The sequence below is a fragment of the Vulpes vulpes genome, chromosome 15, assembly GCF_048418805.1.
Source record: "Vulpes vulpes isolate BD-2025 chromosome 15, VulVul3, whole genome shotgun sequence".
NCBI classification, from domain to species: domain Eukaryota; kingdom Metazoa; phylum Chordata; class Mammalia; order Carnivora; family Canidae; genus Vulpes; species Vulpes vulpes.
Window position 1 is genome coordinate 55,098,860 of NC_132794.1, and position 26,952 is coordinate 55,125,811.

Here is a 26,952-nt window from a genome sequence, read left to right on the forward strand (position 1 = left end):
TTTCCCAGAGTAAGTGCATGCTTTCCCTCTAGAAACTGGAAGATGCACTACTGCCACAGGGCAAGGTATCACAGGTGAACTGGGCATTGTGAAGGTTGGAATGCAAAGGTTAAATCACATGGTTCAAATCCTTTAAATTCTAATTCCATCAACTCAGAGTTAAGCAGGGCCTTTTCCCACAGTTGTCACATGCATACATATTTGAATACAGGCACAGAAACTTGTCAATTTTATTTGGGTAACAAAGGGTCTCCAAATTATATTGAAAAATAAGTCCTAATTATTATCACTCCTGTAAAAAAAATTTAGCACATTTTTCACAAATGATGTATGTAAAAGAGAAGAAAATACACATAATTTTATAATATCTTAAACTTTTTTATTCCCTACCAGAGACATTTTGTCTTTCGTTTTCTTTCAGTTTTCTACAATTTCCAAGTTGCACCTGTATTTAATACTGCTTTAATCTGCTAAAGACATTAACTGACTGCTTTCCTAAATCTAAGGATTATATAGTTTTAGTATAAATATATATCACATATTTTCGTAAAATTTTGACAAAACCGAATAAGCATGCCTTGTTTTAAGTCCATGCTCCTTCCACTGTTTATAAAATCTGATTTAAATGATCAAAAATTCTTGGTTGTCATTCTTCAGTTACAACAGTCTTCCTTCTGAACTGCCACTCACTTCTTTTTACATAATAACAAGCAATAGAAAAACCAAAGAAATTATCTTAATCTTAGTTCTTCCTTTTGACACTATAAAATAATGTGATTTTTTTTTTTTTTTTAATGAAACAAATACATCCAAAACTCAATACATTCAAATGAGCTGTGTCTCCTTTACGGTAGTTACCGTGGAAGGCCACAGTTCATTATCCTAACTATGCTACCACTGCTCAAAATACCTTTCAAACTCTTTTGGGATCGCCTTCAAAGCCAGATGCATACTTTCTACTATTACCTCAAAGACAGATTAATTTTTGGCAACTGTCCAAAGTCATTTGGTGCCAAATGATGGTGACCATAAAAAAAAAATTTAAAAAAATCAAGCTTGATGATACTTTTTGTTTTCTTAAACATGTGTATCATAAAGTTAATAGTGCGTATGACTTAAATGAGCTCTGAATGCAATTCTAAAAGAGCAAAACCCAAGAGGTTTTGAGCAATGGTAGATTGCTGGAATTAGGAAATAATTTCCCAGCATGATCACTATACAGGGTAACATTCATTTAGCTGTCTATGTTCTGGCATATTTGTTTAAAGTGAACATTCTGAGTTAGAATTTGTTTTTAAAAAGGAATATCATTCTTAGAAAAAAAAAAGAATTTTATTCCTTTAAAGCATCACTGTCAAAGTAAGTACTATGCAAGTGTTTTGTTAGAAACTAGTTCTCCTTACTTTATCAATAAAGACTACTTTAAAAAACTTGAAAGCAAATAACCAACTTATTTGCTCCCAGGCTTTTTAAAATCATTAACTGAAGATAAAATAATTTTCTAAGGTACTAAAAAACAAAAAACCCCAAATGTAATAAAAACACATCAAGAACCAAACTACAATTTCTGAGCTGCACTGTTTATTTTGCTGCTTGAAACCTAAGTGACAGTATGCCACTATAATTATGGGGTTTCATCTAAACCTTTACTACACTGCAGGTACAGAAATATACGGACACATTTTTTGGAGAATTGACATTTTGCAAAATGCAGCAAACATTTTAATTTATACATGAGAAAAGGAAGTGTTCAAAAGGGTATGCATTTCAAGTTATTGCAGGTTATTTGTGAGAGAATTTCTGCAGGTAAAACATGTTTAAATTTAACCAACAGTAACATGTCAGTGTATTTAAAATCATGACAAAAATCTTCTCTCTGGTCATGTTGCCCATGACAAATTACTATGATGTTGTATGTTTAGGGCAAGATGTCAATACAGCATAAATCCCATGGCATTTTGGTTTTCTTCTGGAGATTAAAGCTGTTTTTCTTGGGATAAATGCAGCAGCAAAACACAAACCAGTTGATCAAAAAAAGCACTTCTGCCATAACTCCAATAATTTTCAGGACACATCAACCGACAGTAGTTTTGCCATTCCCAGTTCTTTTTAAGGATTACATCTCTGCACTGTTGCATTAAGTACGTCTGTAAAAGCTTGTTCTCTGTTAAGCCAGTTTACTGACTACAGCCTGGTTGAGAGAATTTAGTTGATTGGTCCATTTATCTAGTGCAGTATATCGGGCACCACCCCTCTTCTGGTGATCCAATTCAAGGAGTTGGTTGACTTGATCAATTCGGCCATGAATAGTGCTAGAAATAAATAAATAAAAGAAGACATGTCTACAAACCATTTTCATTGAGTGTATCTTTTAGACTGTTTCATAAAATATTTAGAATATCAATAAATGCAAAAGAAAAAACTGCTGCCTCCACTAAGTGACTGAATTCAGGATTACTTATTTCATTCATCGCCTTATAAAACTTTAGACAGAAACTGGAATTGAGCTACCTTTCATCAATTTCACTAAAAGAATCAAGAGGCAAAGACTTGTATGATTAATCAGGAGCAAAGTGACTAATTTGTGAAGTTTTATTTTTTATTTTATTTTATTTTTTTAAATTTTTATTTATTTATGATAGTCACAGAGAGATAGAGAGAGGCAGAGAGACAGGCAGAAGGAGAAGCAGGCTCCATGCACCGGGAGCCCGACGTGGGATTCGATCCGGGGTCTCCAGGATCGCGCCCTGGGCCAAAGGCAGGCGCCAAACCGCTGCGCCACCCAGGGATCCCTTTTTTTTTTTTAATTTTTATTTATGAAGTTTTAAATACCATATTGCTTTCAAGAAAAACATAATTTCAAAACTATTCTATACCATATCTTATACTTTAAAAAAAATACTATTCATTAACTCTCTAGATACGGGTCAGAAATCTTACTGAAAACCATTTACAACTTTTTCAGAGATCAAGGGCTTAATATATTTACTCATTCACAAAAAGCCACCATGCATACATAATATATCTCTTTTAATAGAAAATCCTAGCCAAGGGGTGTTTTGAAAACTCAAGAATTCTACTGCTATCTTTGCTCCCATTATTCAAATGTTATGGTCCTAAACATTCTGTGATAAGATAGAGCCAAGTACTTACTTATCCAATATGCACTGCACCAGCAAGCTCTCCACATCAGCTACATCTATGTTTAACTCCTAAGACAAAAGACTCATTATAATTCTACTAATTAACTTCTTTAAAGGCTTTATGATAACGAATATTCTAATTTTAAATTTATTCCTACCACTTAAAAGAAATATAATGAAAAGAAAGGTTAAGACAAATCTCATTATCACATGAAAATATTCCCGAGAACACAGATCTGATCATATTTAACTTTGTAATTTTTATTTTTTTAAACTTTGTAACTTTTAAAGTACATTCTTACCATAATTTTATTGTGGTTGGGTCAACACTACATCAATTACATATTTTAGCCACTACTCTGTCTTCTGATGTTCTCTGAGGCTGAGGAATCTTTAAAAAGAAATTTAATGACTCCTTATTTCTCTTTATTGTTAATTTATGCCAAGAAAACACAGAATGAAAAGGAAAGCCCTAAGTTATGTTGTATTTTGAAAATGCATTATAAAATGTTACCAAAAATCATTTTTAAATATGCTGCATTTATAACTACAAATTGTAAATATTAAGGTCCATGAATATAAGTACCTTAGAAATAAAAGGAATATGTATTCTTGTGTAAGGCTTAATTAATTTTATGAGCACTTGTGTTCTGATGTTTCGTAAAAGCTCTGAAAGAAAAGACAAAAATGAAAATAAATTTAATAGTTTGTATATCTTCACTAAACATTATGCACTCTAAATCATAATAATTAACTATATCAATTATTTTCTCAAAATACATCTTTCTGCCTGGCAAGGACATAGCATATTTGGCTTTTTTGGTTTGTTTTTAAGTAAGCTCTATGCCCAACAGAGGGCTCAGACTCATCACCCCAAGATCAAGAGTATCATGCTCTACTGACTAAGCCAGCCAGGTGCCTTGGACATATGGTATCTGGATCCAAAAATATCTGGGTCCAACATACATAGATTAAGACTAGAGGCTGACTTTCCCATAATTTTTTGTTACCACCTCCCTGATTTTGCTTATGTTGTGATGCTACCTAAAATAGTCTCTTGCCTTCTCAATAATACACCACACTGCTCATCATTTCCTCTATAGTTAACATCTTTCAAGAAGCTCTGATTCATGCCAGTCAAGTCTCTTATTTTATGCTCTCTCAAAGCCTAGAGTAATATATTTTTACAATGATCTTGTAATTTTCTCCAATTTCTTCAAAGACAAGTGCCTTAAAAAAAAAAATAACAAAAAACTAGACTGGAGTTCATATACAGTACTTCTAAGTTTTCCTATATCCACTATGGGTAATATCATTCTAGTTTCCTACAAGAATTTTTAAAATGTCTGCTGAATGAAAGAGAAAGGAAGGGGGGAGGGGGGAGAAAGAACATTACTTCCAAAGTATTCTTCAGATTTTCCTGATGCATCTGGAATTTAAGTATTTGAGTTGTTCCAAATGGTCATTTAAAAACCCTCAAATAGATCCATAACAGGTGGGAACACTGGAGGTACAAAAGAGGTCCCAGAACAAGGAATGATTTTTGTCCTTGTTAGTCCAATAGAACTTATTAAAAATCTCATACACTTACTGGTACAACATTAGCCTACTACCCTTCAAATAAATGCATCTCTGTATCACCTATAGCAGACTTCTTAAAGCTTTTGTTACTTGTCTTAACTCCTAAAAATTAACTGTGAACCTAAATATCAGTAATAAACATGCAATAATATCTAAATTAAAATAAAAAGGTAAAGGGACAGCCACCTTAAATGAAATGGACATATTAGAACTTGATTATGTTAATTAACAGCAGGAAACTGGTGAATAATTTCTTTAAAACAGCTTCATAATTTTAAATAATATCCTATTCTATGACAGCATTTAGAAACATTTCTATACTTAGCAACACAGGAAAACATGCAGATCCATTAAGAAGCACTGTTTGACAGTGGCAAGCAAAGAAGATAACTGAATTCAGTTAGCAGAAAGAACATACCTTCAATGTGTTCCCTAATGAAAGGATCATCCATGATGTTGCTGTGATTTGTTTTCAGAATCTTTTCAAATTCAGTAATGTCATTATTCTGATAGGCACTAAAAGAAAAAGTATAAATCTTGTCAAACACAAAGAGGCCATGTATTAACTCAGATAATCCAAAAAGCCTATTTCTCAAATGTAATAATATAAATTACATTATAGTTTGTCATAGAAATCAGAATTAAACACACAAACATACCCTTTTGCAAATAAAATGAATTTCTTTTTTGATGCTTTTGGTTTTATAAAGGAAAGATTAAATAAATCTTCTGGGCTCATATACTATATTTACTCACTAAAATCTCAAAATCTTAGCACTGTTAAAAACTGACAGATATAATAACTATTTAATAACTGTTTAATGTTTGATACTTTCAAACTGTGCATTTATCATTTAGTCCCTAAGAAATGAAGTTTTATGCATACTACTGTATGGAGGAGTTTGGCCTTATCTTTGAAATAAGACACTACACATCCTCTCTGAAAATCATTCAGAAATGTAGCTTCCTAATTTTTATCTTCTAGAAAGCTACCAGCAACTGCTAACACTCTGCAAAGGGAGTATCTGATTGTAAATTTTCTCTAGCCTTAAAATTCCACTGAGTTATACAGCAGAAATATCAGTGGTAGGTAATTAGTGCCAAATGGGACACACAAAGGAGAGTGATGGACCCTGCTGCAGAAGGCCAAAGGCTGATTTATATTCATAATTCTCTGAGGTATCTATTATCTATTCTTAAAATAACTCTGTAGGGCACTATGGGGACTGCTAAAGGTGCTGAGAAGGAAGAAGCCAACCTTCTGGATATGGCACCACTGTCTGCTTTATATGTAAGACATATCATCAGCCATTCTGCACGCCCTCTGCTGTGCTTCCATCTGTTGGGTCGCAATGTAACTTCATGTTAGGGGCAGGTGATTCAAGTGCTTCAACAGGAATTATTTTCCTCTAGTCTGCTGGCAACTGACTAGGAAGATAAAATTAGGAAGCATTACTTTCTCACCTACCCCAAATACATTATTGTAATATATACTATAGGAGGATATATTCAAGTAATGAAAATACTTGCACATGTGTATATTTTAATCAAGTGACATTCTTCCACTATTTAAGTGACTTAGGAAGAAAAAATCTTATATGAGGGATGCCTGGGTGGCTCTGTGGTTGGGTGTCTGCCTTTAGCTCAGGGTGTAATCCCGGGGTCTTGGGATCGAGTCCCACATTGGGCGAGCCTACTTCTCCCTCTGCCTATTTGTCTGCCTCTGCCTCTCATGAATAAATAAATAAAATCTTAAAAAAAAAATCTTATATGAAATGTGGGACACCATAGGCCACTTGTCTGGGTCAAAATTTACTATTAAAATCAGATGAGTTCCAACATGGAGGTTTCACTATAATAAGTTATATAATATATAAACATAGCTACTGTTTTTTAAAGGTCTGATAAATCAATCTTTTAATCCATTTTAATGTATTTAACCAATTTAATTTAGATGAAATATTAATGTCTAGGGCAAAACTCTCCCTCAAATTTTCTTTAAGAGTTTTAAAAGTTTAAACTGTTGGGGTGCTTCAGTGGCTCAGTAGTTGAGCATCTGCCTTTGGCTCAGGTCCTAGGTTTGAGTTCCACATCAGGCTCCCTACTGGTAATATATTACCTCTGTCTATGTCTCTGTCTCCCTCTGTGTCTTTCATGAATGAATAAATAAAATCCTAATAAAAAAAAAAAGTTTAAACTGTTGCTAAGCAATTTAACTTTATAAACATTTTTTCTCAAGTATTATGAAGTAAATCTCTAACCAAATCATCTTTCAGTTAATGTGGCCAAATGTTGATGGAATAAACCATTTGAAATAAAGATGGAGAAATCTCCTTTCATAACTAAAATCAACATAATTCAACAAATACGTATCAAAATAAACTACAGAAATAAACAATTAAATTATTATTATTTTTTAAGTCACGCTGATATGGAGCCCAGCAAGAGGCCTGAACTCATGACCTTGAGATTAAGACCTAATCTGAAATCAAGAATTAGATGTTTAACTGACAGAACCACCCTGGCACCCCAAAGAAATTGATTTTTTAATACTGCAATTTAGAGTTTTTATCTCCTATGTTTTGTCCTCTTAAAGTAAAATCATTCTTATATTTTACAGCTAGAATTAAAGTTTCCTTAAACAAACCCAGTAATTTGTAAAACCTATAGCCAGATTAAAACAAAATAAATGAGGACATTTTACATAGGAACTTAATATCATGTAATAAGCTTTTCCTCCAAATATATATATGGGTGACTCATAATTTATAGTCTAATAGTACTTTTAAATCATAAAAGACTATTAAAAGAATGTCAGGGATCCCTGGGTGGCTCAGCAGTTGGGTGCCTGCCTTTGGCCCAGGGTGTGATCCTGGAGACCCGGGATCGAGTCCCGCATCGGGCTCCCTGCATTGAGCCTGCTTCTCCCTCTGCCTGTGTCTCTGCCTCTCTCTCTCTCTCTGTGTCTCTCATGAATAAATAAATAAAATCTTAAAAAAAAAATAAAAGAATGTCTTTTCACTTAAGTTATCTACATACATATGCAAAAAACCCTACCCTACCCTCTGTCCCTAACAATATTCTTTTTGTCTTGGTAAACTCAGCTGCACAATCTAAAATGAAAGACTTGAAGAAACTTAAACTCCATTTATTCCCAGGCCAGAGGTAAATTTTTCTTGTTCACTGTTTTCTTTTGCAAAAGGAGGCTTTATTTTCTAGGTTTTCCACTTTGTTTTATCTTCTATAATTTTATTTAATACTAATTGATCATAGCACCTTTTTCAGTTGCTAACCATACCATTCTTCATGAAAGTCATCAATAAATCCTTGGGTTTCTTACCAGTACTCCTCTGCTCCTCACCTCAGAAAATTATCTGACGGAAACTTTTTAAAAATGATTTTTAAATCTTGTCAATTGAGAAAATACGTGAATAAAGACATTGAATTGTTGAAAATATTTTATTTATGTGGACCAATTCATAATTTTATTTAGGATTAAGGCAGTTAGAAACAGCAAACACTGTGAAATTGTTTTAAAGCGTCTATTGTCAGCTTTCCACTGAAAAACAGCACACACACATGTGGATAAGAAGAGAAAAAAGACAAGTAGCCAGTACTGTACTATATAAATCAATACTGTATAAAATCTTGTGACTACTGAACAGAATAAATGACTTCAAAAGATAAAAAATTTCACAAATTTTGGAATGTTTCAAACCAAAATACAAGAGTAAATTTAGAGTATTAACTGAATTCTCAAAATTTCTCTCTTCTTCCCCTCTAATTCACTGCTTTATGAGATTTACCTTAACTGAAATATAAAATCTTACCTTACTAAATTCGTCATTGCTAGAATTTCTGGATCATTTTTGTACGGTTTGGCCTAAGAACAGTAAAATAAATAAATAAATAAACAAATAAATAAATAAAATATGCTATATGTAAAAAGAAACAATAACATTTCCACAAATGGAAAAGCTATTCCACAGCTAATAGAAATGAACACACACATACCTCCTGTGAGTCAAATGGATTTATTCCCGATTTCATTAGCATATTTGCTAACACCAAATATTTTAAGCAAGTGGTTCGTCTTGGACTTCCCGATTCATCATAATTCTTGAAGGCTTCAAAAAAATCAGTGTGTGCCTTTTCAAATTCACCTTCTCTCAAGTGCATTTTACCACCACATTCTATAAAGAACAAAACAGGATAAAAGGGCATTTGCAGTTCTGTAGTAAGATTAAGCACTTTATAAAAATCAAATGAAAATTAGGATAGTGGCTTCCCAGTCTTTTAATTCTATAGCCTGAATAGTACCAGCCCAAGTACTCGTACAAGCCCCAAGGTACTCATTTTAATTCTTTTTCTTAGAGGAGGGTACAGAGGGTGGGGGGAGGGGAGAAGGAAAGGGAGATGCGGGGCTTGATCTCACAACCTTGAGATGATGACCTGAGCCAAAATCAAGAGTCAGTTGCTTAAATGACTGACCCACCTGGGTGCCCCAGTACTCACTTTATTTATTTATTTTTTTCCCAGTACTCACTTTAATTCTAAAAAGCAGCTCTTCATTAAACATCCAACAAGCATTTGCGAATCTTTATTCTCAGTTCAGGCACAAAGTAATTTTATGTGTATCATTATAATTCAAGAATAGAACTTCCTTTTCCCCCCTTCCCTACCCCATAGTCACAAGAATAGAACTTCTGATGGTAAATTTCCTATTGAAGTATTTCACTGACACAAAACTATACAAGAAAAAAATTCAACTTCTAATTTCTAAGACAAGATCATTTCATTGATTTTGGTAACTTTGCCATTTATTTTCACTAACACAGAAACAACCTTCAGTTATTTAGTTATATATAATGATGCCTTGGTAACTTCCTGTGACACTGCCCACCCTTCTCCAAACAAAACTTGCCTCTGATGACTCCCATGATCAGTGGATGAGGGATGGCAGACTTGATGTGAAGTGACTGTTCATAGAGTGCTTTAAGTTTTTTGTTATTCTTCTGTGCTGTGTACATTTGAATTTCCAAAGCATATATTTCTAATAACTGTGTACCTTTTTTCAGGTCATCTTCTCCATCATCAGTCTAGGAAAGTAGATAATGAACTTTAGTCAAAATGGAATTCACAGTCAACCTAGTAATTTTTGAGTTAGCTTGAGATCCTTACATTCATAATACTAATTGTGAAAACGCACCATAACTGAGATCTTGAACACTAAGAACACTACCTTTCACAGCCAAAAACAGAATGTACACATCCTTTGTACTTCCTAGTCTTTCAATAAGAGAAAAGTGACCAGACGTACTTTTTTTAATGTATAAAACGTTGTAATGTTTGTTTCTATCTAGGAGATTCTTCAGTCTTCCTCAAATCTTCACAACTACTTTATATTCACTGATCTGATCAAAAAGTAGTTCCAAGTGCCTTCCTAGTGCTAGGCACTGTTCTATCTTGGAGAAATACACAATTAAATATAAGCTAATGTCCCTCTCCTCCAAAAGTTCACAGTCTAGAAGATTAATCTATCACCAGATAAATTACAATATAAATAAATGATCATGATTCTAGTTGAAGTATGAACCATGAAGCAAATACCCAGAAGAATGGAAAAGAAAGTGACTAACTCTGCTAAGGGATGTTAAAGGAGTAATAAAGATAGTAACATGTTAGTTCAACCTTGAAAAATTACCAACAGCCCAGAAACTACAGACCATGAAAAACAGCATATGGGCCACAGTCTGAGAATCAAATATCAAGCGCTTACACAAAGCCAAAATGTATTATTTGATCTTCCAACTGAATTGTTTAGTCATTCACTAATGAGTTACAACCAGAGTACAACATATGACATATAAGACATAATTTGTACATCTAGATTATCATGTTTCTGCTATTGTTATTATCAGATAGAATCTTCTTATGTTCCAAAATAACCTGAGCAAAAATTTCTCCAGAGGACTTTCTCTTATATATATATATATATATATACACACACACTGAAAGACCCTCTTCCATTCAGAAATGGCTTCTCTTACCATTTCCACTTCATGTGGAATTGAACTCATAGTTGTTTATGCATCAGACTAAGCTTTTCTAAGACTGTGTAGGTAAGAAAGAATTCATACATAACTAATTTGCTTATGAAGCAAAACTATTATGAAATAAAAACATTTTTTTTAAAAGACCCCATTCATTTATTCATGAGAGACACATAGAGAGAGAGGGGGGAGGGGAGAGAGAGAGAGAGAGAGAGAGGCAGAGGAAGAAGTGGGCTCCATGCAGGGAGCCTGATATGGGACTTGATCCCAGGACCCTGGGATCATACCCTGAACCGAAGGCAGATGCTCAACCTCTGAGCCACCCAGGAATCCCTGAAAACATTTTCTTTAAAAATTGAAAAAAAAAAAAAAAAAAGAAAAAGAAAAAAAGAAAAAAGTAAACAAAAATATCTGCAGGTGATTTAGAACACTTTCCTGATCAACTTTTCTCCCACTTGTAGAAATAACATATAAAATTAAAATAGTATGTAGCATAGGAAGAGCTTAAAAACATTTAAAACAGTATTCCCATATAAATTGTAAACCAATATGAAATAACTCATTGATCAAGACAAAAAAAAAATACAAAAGTATAACCACAGTTAAAAAGTTACAGAGGTGTACTGTCCAGATCATGTGGCTATTCAAATTTAAAGTAAAATAAAAAATTCAGGCACACTAACTGCCTGAGGACATGTACAACTGGCACTATCATATTAGTGCAGATACAGAATGTTTCTAGTATCACATGATGTTCTAATGCACAGTACTGTTATAGAAGATTCACATATTATAAAATAGAATATGAAATATCTTTATTACATGTCTCTCATACATATATTACATGTATTATGCGTTCTTTCTGATTTTCACAGGATCTGTAACTAAACATGAAAGGTTTTTTTTAAAAAAGATTTTATTTGGGATCCTTGGGTGGTGCAGAGGTTTGGCACCTGCCTTTGGCCCAGGGCTTGATCCTGGAGACCCGGGATTGAATCCCACGTCAGGCTCCCGGTGCATGGAGCTTGCTTCTCCTTCTGCCTATGTCTCTGCCTCTTTCTCTCTATCATAAATAAATAAAAATTAAAAAAAAATAAAAAGATTTTATTTATTTATTCATGAGAGACACTGAAAGAGAGGCAGAAACATAGGCAGAGGGGGAAGCAGGCTCCATGCAGGGAGCCCAATGCGAACTCTACCCAGGAACTCCAGGATCATGCCCTGAGGCAAAGGCAAATGCTCAACTGCCTGAGCCACCCAGGCATCCCATGAAAGGCTTATGCTTAATAAATAAGTATTAACGCCTAGTCTATTTGTGGATACCTGTGCTTCACTCCACAAAAATAATGATTTAATTAAAACAAGAAGAAATATAACACTAAGAAAAACCGAGCTTTTTTTGGTATCTTATTTGCCAATTTTTATTTTGGGGACGATTTTTTTTTTTTAAAGATTTTATTTATTTATTCATGAGAGACACAGGCAGAGGGAGAACAGGCTCCCTCTGGGGAATCCCATGTGGGACTGGATCCCTGACCCCAGGGTCATGCCCTGAGCCGAAGGCAGACGCTCAACCGCTGAGCCACCCAGGCGTCCCATGGGGATGTTTCTTGAACAAAAACATCCCCAAGTAAGTTTCTTTCTTTTTTTTTTTTTTTTTAAGATTTTATTTATTTATTTAGACACAAAGAGAGGGACAGGCAGAGGGAGAAGCAGGCTCCATGCAGGGAGTCCGACATAGGACTGGATCCCAGGACTCCAGGATCATGCCCTGGGCTGAAGGCAGCACTAAACCACTGAGCCACCCGGGCTGCCCCCCAAGTAAGTTTCAAATAAAATTTTTCTTATGCTTTATTATGAAGAAATATTGAGGAAAAAAAAGAGAATGGTACCTGGCAGGACTGATGTAACTGGCGTAAAATTTTTTGAAGCTTTCCATATTCTTCTCGTTCTAAATATAATTTCCCAAGCTGTAAAAGAACATACTTATTAAAATTAAAAGATTTCAATAGGAAAAGGTGTGAATCTTTAGTAGGAGAGTTTATTAAGGACACCCTCCCACTCTTCAAAAAAGAAAAGTAATTGTTACCTTTGTGTTTGTCTTAAACCACAGTCTATCATTCTTAGCATCTTTCAAAGCTTCCAGTGTTGTTTCATAGAATTCCTGCAGTAAATCCATCTGACATAAAAAATCAGAATTCTATAATTGTAAACAGCAAATTTGTACCTGTTAATAAAGTTAATTTGAGCAAACTAAAAGTGCATCTTTGAACTTTAATACACATAAGATACACTGTTTCTGAATGTGTCAGTCTATAATTTAACAAAACTTCAGCAAAACAGAGACCAAACTTACAAAAAGTGCCAAGATCTGTTTTTATGTGAGTTTTTAAAAAATAAAACCCAGAAAATATCTAATGCTCTAATAATCAAGATTTGTCCTTTCTAATCTAGCAACTCATCTTGTATTGACAGAAGTGAATGACATCCACATTGATCTAGCTGTGCTGTTATTAACAGCATTTATCTTATTCACTCAACTCTCACTTGGTACCTATTAAGTGGCAAACACTAGCCAAGCAGCTAAAGAAACAAAGAATAACCTCTCAAAAATTCTTCAATAAATGTAATCAATCAAGTAACCGAACTACAGGCTCGTAAGTACTGATAAACTGCTGGAGTTGGGTAGAGGGAAAAGTCTGGCATAATGTTAGCTGTGTCTAAACACTATCAATTTACCAATCTGAATGTGACATTTTTTTCATGGAAATCATTTTATTTTGTATTATGATAAGCTCCCCTAAGTACTCGCTTTCCGCCACATTGGGCTCTGCCTTTGTTTGAAAACCTGATTCTCTAGGTCTCTATTTAACAGGATCAAGAGGATCCACGAAAACAGGAAAGTTTAATACTTTCAGAAAACCTTCCTATCTATTCATGACTGTTGATGGCATACTGAATAAGTTAAGTACGCCCACCCAGTATCTATTCTTACTTTCAAAAGACAAAAAGTGTACATATAATAGCACGAAGCAACATGCAACCTTGAAGTTTGAAATTAACCCCCCCCCAACATCTGGCATAACATTTATAAATAGTGTACCAAAAATGTTTTGATGACACTTGTTTGTAAAACTCAGAAAACATTTCCCCACATAAGAAAAGCCCCCTCAATATGTAATAACTTTAGAATTAGTGCCAATACCTACTCATGTTTTAACAAAACATATAGAGTTGACCCTTGAACAACATGGGTTTGAATTGCACGGGTCCACTTATATATAAATTTTTTCTGGTAAATAGAGTACATTATTATAAATCTATTTTCTCTTCCTTATGATTTTTTCCATAACATTTTCTTTTCTCTAGTTTACTGTAAGAATACAGTATACACATAACATACAAAATACGTCAATCAACTGTTTATATTATATGTAAGGCTCTTGATCAACAGTAGGCTATATTAGTAGTTAAGTTTTGAGAAGTCAATAGTTATACCATGAATTTTCAACTACATGGCAGGGGGGCAGAGGGGAGGGGCTTGGCACTCCAATAACACCCATGTTGTTCAAGGATCAATTGTAAGTTTATTTGTCTCTATTTCCATTACGTGTATTTTAGATATAAGATTAAAAGTAATAAATTAACTCAAAATGATTTCTAGTAGAAAAGACTAGAGAGATTCTGACATGAACATTTTTTTATGAGTATTAAAAGTATTAAATATTTTAAGAAATCCTAAAAGATATGGAGAATAAATGACATAGAGAATACTTTTTGTGCTAAAACATCAGATCACGGTGTTTAAGAAAGCTATGTTGCTTAAAAGATTATGAACAGTAATCCAACTAAAAATTATCTTAGCAATACAATAAAATCATCATTGCTTTCTTAATAACCAAAATCTAGAATAACAAAAGCACTATCCTTCCTAAGGCCCACTATAGTTTCTTTATCATTAGTTACCCCCTCATTCTTTGTAAAAGTGTCTACTAAATACCTATTGAGTAATGCCAAGTACCAATATGAGTACAGGGTCTTCTCTTAAGCATCTTTAATCAAACCTACATAAATCTAACTGAAGTGGTGATGGAGTTTTTTGGAAGAAACTATGATACTAACTATATGGGAGTTTAAGCCTATAAAAATTGTGTAGATTATGTATCTCAAGATATTATCTGAAGAAATTTAGCTAGTTGTTGCTTTTAATATTGTATAATTAGTACTATAATTAAGAAAATAGTATTATATTATTTCTGAAGCATATCAATGCCTGGCATAACTGCTTAGCTAGAAACTCTAGGCCTTAAAAAAGCCTTTAGTATATAAATAAATAATTATAGAAAGTTGGAAGGGTTTGTTATAACAGTATAAATAATAACACATTGATAAGTACCAAGGGGAAAAACCAGAATCTAACCTGTTTAGAAGTGGAGATATAATCAAGAATAGAATTAATGGATTTTTCAGAATAATTTCTTGTGACTGCACTCCGAATATAAGTCAATAGCTGTTTATATCTGTTCATCATTTCTGGAAAGTTTGTCTGTCAAGAAAGAAGATAAATGCATTATTAGATATGTATTTATGTACTGAAATATCTATCTGATTAAAATTATAGCACTACTACATAATTAAAAAACAATAAAGTTTTATGACAAAGTATGTATGACAGAAACACTATAAACATTTTAGCTTAAATTTGAAATTTCTAGATTGACATGCAAACCAAATTTATGAAGTTATCCGATAAAAAGTACAATCTATAGATTTTCAAAATTTCAGATATTGTTCTCATTGCACAAAAAACATTTATAGATCAAAAGAACCACTAAAATATTCACAGACCAAAAATTATAAATAAATCCAACTTTTCAAATGCCTTGGATACCAACTATACAGATATCAGCTATATCCTCTCCTGAAGATTTACCTCTTGATGAGAAAGCTCTCTAGGAATAGTGGTATGTTTCTTTTCTCCCATATTACTGGATGGCTCAATGATAAAATGTGAAGTGAAGGAATCTTTTCAAGCCCAGGTACTCATTCCCCTATCAAGAAAAGTCCTCCCGAGATGCCTAGGTGGCTCAGTGGTTGAGCATCTGCCTTTGGTTCAGGGTGTAATCCTGGATCTCCGAGACTGAGTCCCACATCAGGCTCCTTGCATGGAGGCTGCTTCTCCTCCCTCTGCCTGTGTCTCTGCCTCTTTGTCTCTCATGAATAAATAAATGAATGAAATGAATAAAATCTTAAAAAAAAAGAAAAAAAAGAAAAGTCCTCCCACCCAAGGCTCTACTCAATAGTATATGTAGCTAATGTTGCTATTCCTTGCAGTACTATTTGCACTACTGTGATTATTCCAGGAAACATGAGAGATCTGAGGAAATAAAGAACTACCAGTCAAATTTCCAGCACTTAAGTATTTTCATGGATGGTCTATTCTCCCTTAAAGTGTACCATTTAAGTCAATTTTTGAGTACAACCTGATAACCTGCACGTACTGTCCCCACAATCTCCAACTGCTGTTAATCCCTTTTTCACTGGGTTCTACTCTACTTTTAATCAAGGAGGTGAGCATTAGCAGATAGAGTGTTTTTCTTGACTAATAGACCGTATGTGTTTATGAACATGAGAAGACTCCCTGAAACCTAAGCAAGAACTGACTGACAAAAAAGAAAACAGTAGTTGAGGTGGGTGGGAAAAAGTGGACAGAACAATGGGAAAAGCCTTAATTACGTATATCAAGCTACTTTTATTTCCAAGAATGCCAGTACCATGCAAGGAAAAATAATAGGTAATATCCTATCAGTGAGCTGTTAAAATCCACGTTACAGAAGAACATATCTTATGGCAAAGGCAAATCAGAAACAGGACTGTCCTAGCTTTGAGATTATAATTAGATACTGAAATAGGATTTTAACAAAAAGTTAGTTTTGAATTCATTTCCTTATGCTCTAATAATTTTAAAACTCCTTTTTCAATAATTCTGTTATTATATTTAAAGACTAAGGGAAGATTAGATAAATTACACTGGTGAACATAAAGCAGTTGATAACAAACCCTTCCAACTTTTTATTGCTCAAAACCTTCACATAGCAACATGGGTTCTATTCTGAATCCAACTAGAAAATGAGGGATGGAAGCTGAAACTACTCTTATAATACCCAACTTATTCACAGATGCTGTTTGGGCAAATAAAAGGTAGAGAAGGAAGACAGGCAAAATAACACAAAATACAAATAATCTTTTCCCTTACTTTCTTCCATCTTGGCTCAAGGTAAAATAGCAAAATCAAGTTTTAAGGGTAGCATGTATTTAAATGAGCTCAAAAATTAAATCACTGCTAGTATGTTAAGATAGCAGCTTTCTATAGAGTCTCTTTGTATTATTTCAAATCATAGAATCCTAAGAGCTGAACATTGGGCTTTTATTTTTATTTAAAGATTTTATTTTTATTTATTTATTCACGAGAGACACAGGGAGAGGCAGAGACATAGGCAGAGGGAGAAGCAGGCTCCTTGCAGGGAGCCTGACGCGAGACCTGATCCCAGACCCTGGGACCACGACCCGAGCCGAAGGCAGATGCTCAACCACTGAGCCACCCAGGCGTCCCAAACATTGGGCTTTTAATGTCACTAAAATTGTTTAGTCAAAATCTCTGTCCCTTGAGACACCTGATGCTCCTCCCATATCCTTCTAAACTATGAATTTAAATATAGTATGTTTAGTATTTTCACAAATAATAAATGAAAAGATAGCACGAGAGCTTTGTACAACATAAAGATACTTTTTGAGAATATCAGCAGAACTAGAAAGGTTAAATTCAAGATAGACATTCTCCCTTCTTTAACTATATTTAAATGCAACATACAATATACTTATTAATGTTTAACATATTTTGAATAGTCTTGATATTTTGGGGCAAAGAATGAGCTAAAATATTTTGTGGATAGTTTCTGTAGATGTAATAATGGAGGGCCCCTCCCACTGAAGGTCAGTGAGGATGCCAGAGTATGTCAAGAATACGATGCAAGAGTAGTGGAAGTTAACTGGACAAGGTAATAGTCAATTCAGGGAATTGAAAATTGATTTCAAATGGATGGGATAGAGAAGTTAATGAGGAGAGGGAGGAGACATATGAGAAATATAGAGATAGGAAAACAAAGAAAGTAGTAATAGATTATCAGCTATCGGAATTCCTGGGTGCCTCAGTGGTTAAGCACGTCTGCTACAGCTCAGGATGTGATCCTTGAGTGCCAGGATCGAGTCCCACATCGGGCTCCCTGCATGGAGCCTGCTTCTCCCTCTGCCTGTGTCTCTCATGAATAAATAAATAAAATCTTAAAAAAAAATATTATCAGCTATTCTTCCATTTGCAAGTATTTATTTTTGCTAAGCTCCACTTAATATTTTTCTCAAAAATACCTCTATTCCAAAAAAAAAAAAAAAAAAGAAAAAACCCCTCTATCCTTAGGGATCTTAAAGGTTCATATCTGTCCCTAGACCTCTCATCTATTCATTTTACCCTCCACCTCTACTCTGCACTCTTAAGACTAGCAATTCCATAAGAATACAGTGTCATGACAATCCCAGCTTCTCTACAAGTTCATATGACAATATATTTGAGCATCTACTAAATGTCAGCCATTATTACAGGTGGTAGGAATGTAACAGTGAATAAAACGAAGTCCTGCTCTCACGGAGTTTATAGCCTCTGAGGATGAGGCAGCAGAAAGGCACTAAGTAAACAGACCAGGTGGTGATGCATTCAAAAGAAGAAAAAGTAAGATGAATATAAGTGATGATGGGAAGGATGAGATTTTATGTAAGTTGGTCTTACATAAAAGGAATGCCATAAAAGGAAGAGGAAAGCCATCCTGATATATGATAACACTGAAAGAACTCTGAAAAGAGCCACATGGCTATTTGAGAGGAGAATTTGGGGCACAGGAAACAGCAAATACAAGTGTTTACAAGTAGGAACATGCTTAGGATGACATGAGGACAGCAAGGAACCCAGTAAAGGAGAGAAGAGATAATAAGATCAGAAAGGTAGCAAAGGATAAATTGACATAGGGCCTTATGGGCCATAGTAAAAATCTGGATTTTTATTAAGGAAAGTAGGACTGATTAGAAGATGTAGACCAAAGGAATGACATAATCTGACCTATATTTTAAAAGTATAACTCTAAAAACAAAAACAGAAGGATCACTCTGCTGCTTGTGGAGAACAGATTGTTAATAAAGCATGGATAAAAGTAAGAAAACCAGTTAAGAAGCTACTGAAATCATCCAGATGAGAGATGAATGTTGGCTTGGACCAGAGTAGTAGAGGTAAAATGGTCACGTAGCAGTCAGATACTAGATATATTTTCAAGATATATAAAGACACCTGGGTTTACCAAAGGATTATTTGAGGGGAGACAGACAAAGAGAGGAGTTGAGAATATTGCTAGTTTTGGCCCTTACCAGTGAGAGGAACTCCTTGTAATACAAAGTAGAATTTCTAAACTCCAAAATTACACTAATAGTTTGTGGAAAAATCATTCTGTTAATAATGCAGCCAGATATGTATCTAGAGGATAAGTTTTCTTAAACAGAAAAGTTTGACTCCTATGCAGAATTTTTACTTCGTGTTACTGTCATCACAAATGAAAAGTAGGCTAAATAGAGAATTATATCAACAATTATTTTAAAGAGGTAGAATGACATTTTGTTGCCACGAGGTTTTTACCCACAAAATTTCATTTAATAATGAAATAATTATTGCCCCTCAAAACAAATCTTACCAACTTGAAGTTAATCTTAATCATTTGCTTCAGTGCTTTAAATCCCCATTCTCCTTTTTCACCTTCAAGTTCCAAAACCTAAAACATAGAAGACATGTTTAGTCTGAATTAATGCTAATGTTATTTTCTAATGACACCAATATCTGTTTTGAATTAATTTTACATCATATACATGACAAACATTTCCACCACTGCTCAAGGCCATTTTTAAAAGGCTTTAAGAAAGAAACATCTTAAAATGCCTAAGGGTAACTGAGCTTATTTCGAAGTTTCTTCATCAAAAAATTAAATAAGAACTACTGCTCAATTATTCTGTAGTCCCAGAAGCCCTTTTTTCCCCTCTGAATAATCTGTTGGTAAGAATAAATCCAAAAGTGTATCAGTAGTCAAGAAATCACATTATTTAATAGTGAAACCACACCTGTGTGATCTGGCCCCCAAAAGAGGAACAAAATTGCAGGGATAATACTATTGATCATCATGCTGGTATCCTTCTGCCAAAATCATACTAGCTTTTCAGGACAACAGACCTGCTATATATATACATAGCTTGACTAGAAAAAACAACAGGATATCCCCTTTGGAACATCTCTTTGTACTGCATAATGCAAACTTATTTACAGGATTATCACTCGGTCTCCAAAACACACTTCTGAGATAAAATCACTTGGAACTTACTTGCTCTAAGATATTGTTTTAAAAAAAAAACTTTAAAACACAGAATCAGGGCAGCCCAGCTGGCTCAGCGGTTTAGCGCCGCCTTCAGCCCAGGGCATGATCTTGGAGACCCTGGATCGAGTCCCACGTCAGGCTCCCTGCATGGAGCCTGCTTCTCCCTCTGCCTGTGTCTCTGCCTCTCTCTCTCTCTGTATGTATTCTCATGAATAAATAAAATAAAAGCAGAGGAAGAGGGAGCACCTGCCTTTGGCTTCAGGCTCAGCAGGGAGTCTGCTTCTCCCTCTCCCTCAGCCTCCTCGCCCTCCCCCCCCACGGCCTGCCCCTGGCTTGTGCTCTCTCTCTAGCTCATTCTCTCTCTCTCCCTCAAATAAATAAATAAAATCTTAAAAAAAAAAAAACCAAAAAAAAAAACCAAAAAACAAAAACCCCACAGAATCAATCAGAAAAAAAAAGTAAACCTTTTGAAAACTGCTTAATGCTGCTTTTGGGTCATCTTCTTTTAGCGCTTTGGAATTATAGTACTGATTTTCCAAATCCACATTTGGCTCGGAGTTACTATCTTCAGAGTATTCCTGTGTGTTAGAAAGAGATACTAAAATGAAAAAAAAAAACCCTACACATTGCCCCATAAAAAGTGAATACTGTTAAGATGCAAAAACCACACATTTATACAAAGCAACTTTGCACAAATAGGTGAAATGCCATTGATACTTAATCATTATTCAAAAAACAAGTGAAAAAGCCAAAATCAACAGAAGCGTTTCTTTCAGATCAAAACTACAATTTCCATAGAATTAACAGAAAAGTAAAATGCAAAGAAATAATACTGGTTAATGACCCCCCAATTCTGCAGTGGTTAACCTTTTATTGGTCACAGAGCCCAAGAAAAATAATCATATTTTCTAATTATTACATAAATGCTAATATTCATTTTGTTCTAATCAAAATTTCTCTACTCCTTAAGTCTAAGTTTCATTTTTCTAACATGGCCTGACCATCTACGATGATAATCTATACATGGCAGAGTAATTTATTGCTAAATATAATTATATGTTAATAACAAATTTTTGCTTTATGTGCATTCCACATTACCCAATAGCTTTTATTATATTAATACACTCTAACTAGCTTTAACAAATAAAAAAAAATCAAACTAAAAGAAAACGAATTTACATAATTTTATGTGACTTTCATCACATAAGTTCAGTTCTTAGTACTGAAACAATAAAGTAGAAAGTTGGAATAAAACAACTATTTTGTGGAGCAGTATAAACAAGAGTTTAATAGTTCCAAGATATTCAGTTTAATGATGAGGATTATAAAATTTACATAGATTAGTATAATGAAAATCATTAGGAAGACACAAAATTATTTCCATCAACTACAAGTCATTACAAAAGGCAAGCTTCATGTGAAATTAAGAAGTAAACACACAAAGACAAGAACACTACTACAGTTATTTCTTTTTTATTATTATTACAGTTATTTCTAATTCCAAATACTTGATAATTTTTTTCAGCTATTCATGAAAAATTTATAATATTTCATAAAGGCCAAAAAATGAATAAAGTATAGTGAGTGTAATGCTAGAGTGCTCAAAAATACATGAATATAAAATGACTTTTTCCTGTGACCGGCAGATAGAGGGGGATGTTTGATGTTACTACAAAATCAGTTTTATCTGACCACAGAGGTTTTGTAATGTGCACCCTCTAGAGGACAATTATTTCCTTGTGTAAGGACATGAAGCATGGATGCTTCATGATTTGAAGACTTGATTTGAAATCAAGTCTTCGAGATTTGATTGGGAATTGTTATGTTTAACTTTATGAAAATCCTTTGTATCGCTTCTCTTTAGGATGAGGTCAAATTCTGGGTGATGAATACATTTCATAATCACTCATTCGCTTCTTGACCTTGTAAGTTAGGTCTGACTACAACCAACCAAACTAGCAAACTAGCAAAGCAATTAATAAAGACTTAATAAACTATTCATCAAACAATACTGTAATAGTGACAGCTTCTGAACTAGGTTTTGAAAGACCCAAGGGAGTTTGCCTGCTAGAGGAAACAAGGAGAGGGGTAGTAAGAGAATAGCAGATACAAAACAGCACCATCAGAGGCAAGTAAAGAACTAAAAGCAGTCACGTTGTTTGAACATAAAAAGTCCTTTTTGATTCTATCTTCAACATACATCTCAAATTCATGTACTTTACTCCCTCCTCTTCACCACCACCCTAGCCTACCAAGCCACTGGCATCTCTCCACAGCTTTCCCATTCTCATTTTTAACTTTCAAGTTCCAACTTTCTCATGGTAAGCAGCCAGCATTATCTTCATAAAATGTAAATAAGCACATTCCTTTTCTAAAAAATGGTTTCATATTGCTCTTAAAATTAATTTCAAAAATCATCAAAATCTTACTGACTTTTAATTCAGCTCTCCCTGATTCATTCCATAGCAGCCACCCTGGCCTTACCACACAAGTGGCCAAAACTCTTTTCCCTCTCTCTTCATCCAGATAACTACTACTGCATAGTATCACCTCCTGAGGGAAGCTTTGGGAATAAGGAATCACAGCTATAACACCTACTTTATACCTTCAGAAATCAAGTCTTCTCTAGCTAACTGTTCAATAACTTACAGGACCAGCTAACTAGATCAAGAAATGATTTTTCTACAACTCAAATCTTCAGAATACATCCTTAAACCTGGACATTTTTTTTTTTGATTTGTATCTATCCTAAAGTCTAAGAATTTGGACTCTCACCCAAAAGTCCATTTATTTTTGTTTTTTTAGACCATAATGGATTATATAGTAAAACAACTTAGTAGGCCAGGGTATGAGAAGAGGGAAGTAGATAAAGTAATATTTTTAAAAATTAAAAATTTGTTACCCAGGAATTACTGAACTGATTATGCATCACTGAAGACAGGAATCTTTACATTTTCTACCACGTCTAATACAGTTCTTTATCATTCACTGAATGCTTTTATAGTACAAGACTGGTTACCTACAATTTCTGATTGGCTCCAGATTAATATTTCTAAACTTTAGATGTTATAACTCCCCCAAATCACAATGATTATGATAAGATTTAATCAAGTCCTCAACATTTTGTGAATATATTCTCTTCATTTTTCATATTACAGCTGACCTTTGGACAGCACAAGTTTGAACTACATAGGTCCACTTACATGTGGATTTTTCCCATGATAAATACAGTACTGTAAATCTATTTTCTCATTATGACTTTAATAACACTTTTTCTTTGCTTACTTTATTGTAAGAATACAGAATATAATACATATAATAGAAAATGTGTTAATTGGCTGTTTTGTTATTAAGTAAGTCAACAGTAGGCAATGACTTTAAATTTGAGGGGAATAAAAAGTTATACACGGAACTTCAACTGGGAGTGGTGGCATACTTAACCTCATTGTTTAAAGATCAACTATATATGGATGAAGAAGTGGCATGTATAACATTTTTGCATAACTGCAATTCAATTCTTAAATGCTATTGTCAAAATGTATAAATACGTAAGAATTGATGTTACTGACTGGCATTCTTATAATCAGGCAGTCCCCTGTTACGATCTCCAACAGTGTATTCAGATGGTTTGAACCAGGTTCAAACCTTCATATACAGCTCAATCAATTACAAGCTGTGTACTACGGCAACTATTCTTCAGTTATTACACAGATATTTTGAGAAGTCTTTAGAATAATTCTGTTGGTTAGATGTCTACTGATACCTATTTAGACACTCAATGATAATGATCTTTAGCATATACCAGCAATTAAGTGTTGCTCATACAAATGCAAATTAAATCTTTCCCCTCTGGGTGCCTGGGTGGCTCAGTTGGTAAGCATCTGCCTTCAGCAGCCCTCATGATCCCAGGGATGTGGGACTGGACCCAGAGTCTGCTTCTCCCACTCCTACTCTGCCTTTCCCCCTGCTTGTGCTCCCTCTCAAATAAATAAAATCTGAAAACAAAACAAAACAAAACAACCAAACCAAAAAAACCCAAAAAACCTTCCCATCAAGCTACTCATGGTCAGAGACAGATACACAAATGAAACAGCAATGCTATAACACAATAAAGACACACAGTAGGTATACTGGCAGCTCAAAGAAAGGAGTGAGTTCGAGAAGGAAAAGTTACCTGAAGCAGGTCTAAAAGTATGAATGGGAGTTGCCTGGGGATAAGGAAAGGCACCTGAAACAAAACAGTTAATATGTGCAAAGGCAAGGAAGCTTGAAATGGTACTGCATATTTGAAAGAAGCATGAATAAATAGATCGGGCTGTGTATAAAGATCTGATTTGAGATAAACTAGTATCAGACTGAGGAACAAGACAATAGAAGTCTAACAAGGAGTTTAGATTAAGTGAAGCCGCTGAACAATTTTACAGGGAAACAATCAGATTGTGTTTTAAGAACAGTACTCTGGTAGTAATGAAGTAGCCCACTGGGTAGTCTTACAAGTCTGGCTAAAAGACATGGAAGTTTGATTCCAAGTAGTGGGGCAGAGAGAAAAGGAAGGACAGAGTAAGTATAGAAGGCAATAGAATAAGTACAGAAGATGTCAGGTGATGTTATGGATGTAAAATAAAAAGGACCCACCACATGGGCATAGGATAAAGGGAAATAAAAGTTATCTCTAATGACTGGGGTACCTGGGTAGCTCAGCTGGTTGAGTGACTGGCTTATGTTTTTGGGTCTGGTCACAAGCCCCAAATTGGCTCCTCACTCAACGTGGAGTCTGCTTGAGATTTTTCTCTCTCTTTCCCTCTGTCCCTCCCTGCACTTGAGCTTTCTCTCTCTCTTAAATAAATAAATCTTAAAAAAAAGTTATCTCTAATAACTTGGGTTACACACAGTGTTGTTAGAACAGAGACTACACAAAAATATCAAATATTGTTATCTGAATTACATCAGATGAGAAGGGTATAACTAAAATTTGTAAAAGTTTAAAGAAAATGCTTTTAAAAAGAGAAACTGCTATTTCAATCAACATAGTAAGACTGCTTTAAACAAAATTAAGCAATATATGAAAAGCAGTTAAACACTGTTAGAGAGATTAAAAAATTAAAACCCACTGAAGTACTTATTTAATAACTCACGCCTTAACATCTCCCCAAAGCAATCTGTGATCCATGCACACCACCCAAACCTGTCTTCCTTCCCCAAATGTGCCACACAATTCAAAATCTCTGCTTTGGCATAAACTCTGCTAGGAATTCTAAACTAACAACCCTCTTAACACACGTCCCACTTTTCTCCTATGATGTCCTAACACTCCTGGAAAATGTATTCATCAAGGCTTACCTTGTGGTTCTTTCCTCCAGCTCTACTTAGCAAAAGAAATTTTCTCCTTAGTCATGCTTCTACATGACAGGCATCTGTAACATGGAGCCTTGTTCAGTGTTTTGTTTGTTTCCACCTCCCCTCATCTCACTACTGAGTTTCTCAGAAAGCAGGAACTTTCTCTTTCTTATTTTGGCATCCCCAGAGTCTGGTATAACAAAAAATGCTGAACGAATGTTTGCTTAATTGAAATGAAAAGTGGGTGAATGTTTCAAAATCACACACAAGAATACAACAAACAGCCAGGGGCAATTGTGACTCTATGTTGGAATCCACCTACTGCTAATCAGGGTCAGTTTCATAGTTTCTACTTATTCCTGTGTCCCTTGTTAACAGAGGTTTTTGAAATGTGCTCTAGGAACACAAGACTCATCATTAACAATGCTTCCCAAGCCCTGACCATGTCTGGACAGCTGTACTAGATGTCTAGGACAGAGAGGCAAAAGGGCAAGATCTCATTATCTTCAAGGACTAGATATAATACAAGTGCTAGGTGGTTGTTTGTGGTTCAGCCATTCATAAAGTTGTCCTGAGTTTTTAAAATTTAACTTAAGTTAATGGTCCTAATTCATCTATGGTGTAAATCAGAACATTCTTTTATTTGTCTCAAACTTTCAGTCTTCAAATTAAATTTTCCAAAGAGGGAAATCATAAATGTCATGAGACTTGGGCTATATTTTTGATTCTTCCACTAATTTGTCCTGTAAATTTAAGTAAGTCACTCAGACATGATGCTTAGTTTCTCTCTTATCAAATGTGGGGGGTGAATCCTAGGAACTTTCTAATTCCCCCTTAAGTCCATATGTTCATTTTGAGATATAATACATAAGCACAAATTCATGCTGCTGGATAGTCACAGTTTACAGATTTCAGTTAGGGATAAAAGCCCTAAATTTACCTTATCCTTAGCATGTAAGAGCTTTTTCCTGTTACCTATCATTTTAGTTATTCTTGTTTGAACCTATCTAATCTTATTATACAGAGTATACCTACGAGGTAATGCAACAGAATTTTTTGGAAATGCATCAAAACTTATATTCCAGGGGCACCTGGGTGGCTCAGTGGTTGAGCATTTGCCTTTGGCTCAGGTTGTGATCCTGGGGTACTGGGATAGAGTCCCACATCAGGCTCCCCGGAGGGAGCTTGCTTTCTCTCTTTGCCTGTGTCTCTACCTATGTCTCTCATCAATCAATCAATCAATCTTAAAAAAAAAACCCTTATATTCAAAACCAATGTCTATCTTTGAAGTAGTAATTTCAAGAGGTAGTAAAATTATTCCAATCATTATACTGATATGGATTATTAAGTAATGTTTCTGAAACTCTGAAGAAAAAC

General features: G+C 34.5%; 1 protein-coding gene across 2 annotated transcripts in view; it reads right to left on the minus strand.

Annotated features, from left to right (window-relative positions):
* Positions 1-206: 206 nt before the first annotated feature.
* The window catches only part of COPS2 (COP9 signalosome subunit 2), a 33,075-nt gene continuing 6,329 nt past the window's right edge, over positions 207-26,952 (minus strand). Inside the window, exons 2-13 of one of the 2 annotated variants that reach the window (XM_072738495.1) lie at positions 20,703-20,816; positions 19,567-19,644; positions 15,198-15,323; positions 12,867-12,977; positions 12,670-12,747; positions 9,649-9,823; positions 8,739-8,917; positions 8,555-8,607; positions 5,143-5,240; positions 3,730-3,812; positions 3,154-3,212; positions 207-2,312 (exon numbers count right to left, since the gene is read on the minus strand). In XM_072738495.1, the coding sequence (XP_072594596.1) occupies positions 2,168-2,312; positions 3,154-3,212; positions 3,730-3,812; positions 5,143-5,240; positions 8,555-8,607; positions 8,739-8,917; positions 9,649-9,823; positions 12,670-12,747; positions 12,867-12,977; positions 15,198-15,323; positions 19,567-19,644; positions 20,703-20,816 (1,299 nt within the window). In that variant the 3' untranslated portion in view covers positions 207-2,167. The remainder of the gene's footprint in view (positions 2,313-3,153; positions 3,213-3,729; positions 3,813-5,142; positions 5,241-8,554; positions 8,608-8,738; positions 8,918-9,648; positions 9,824-12,669; positions 12,748-12,866; positions 12,978-15,197; positions 15,324-19,566; positions 19,645-20,702; positions 20,817-26,952) is intronic. The other variant, XM_072738496.1, reaches the window with a different exon arrangement.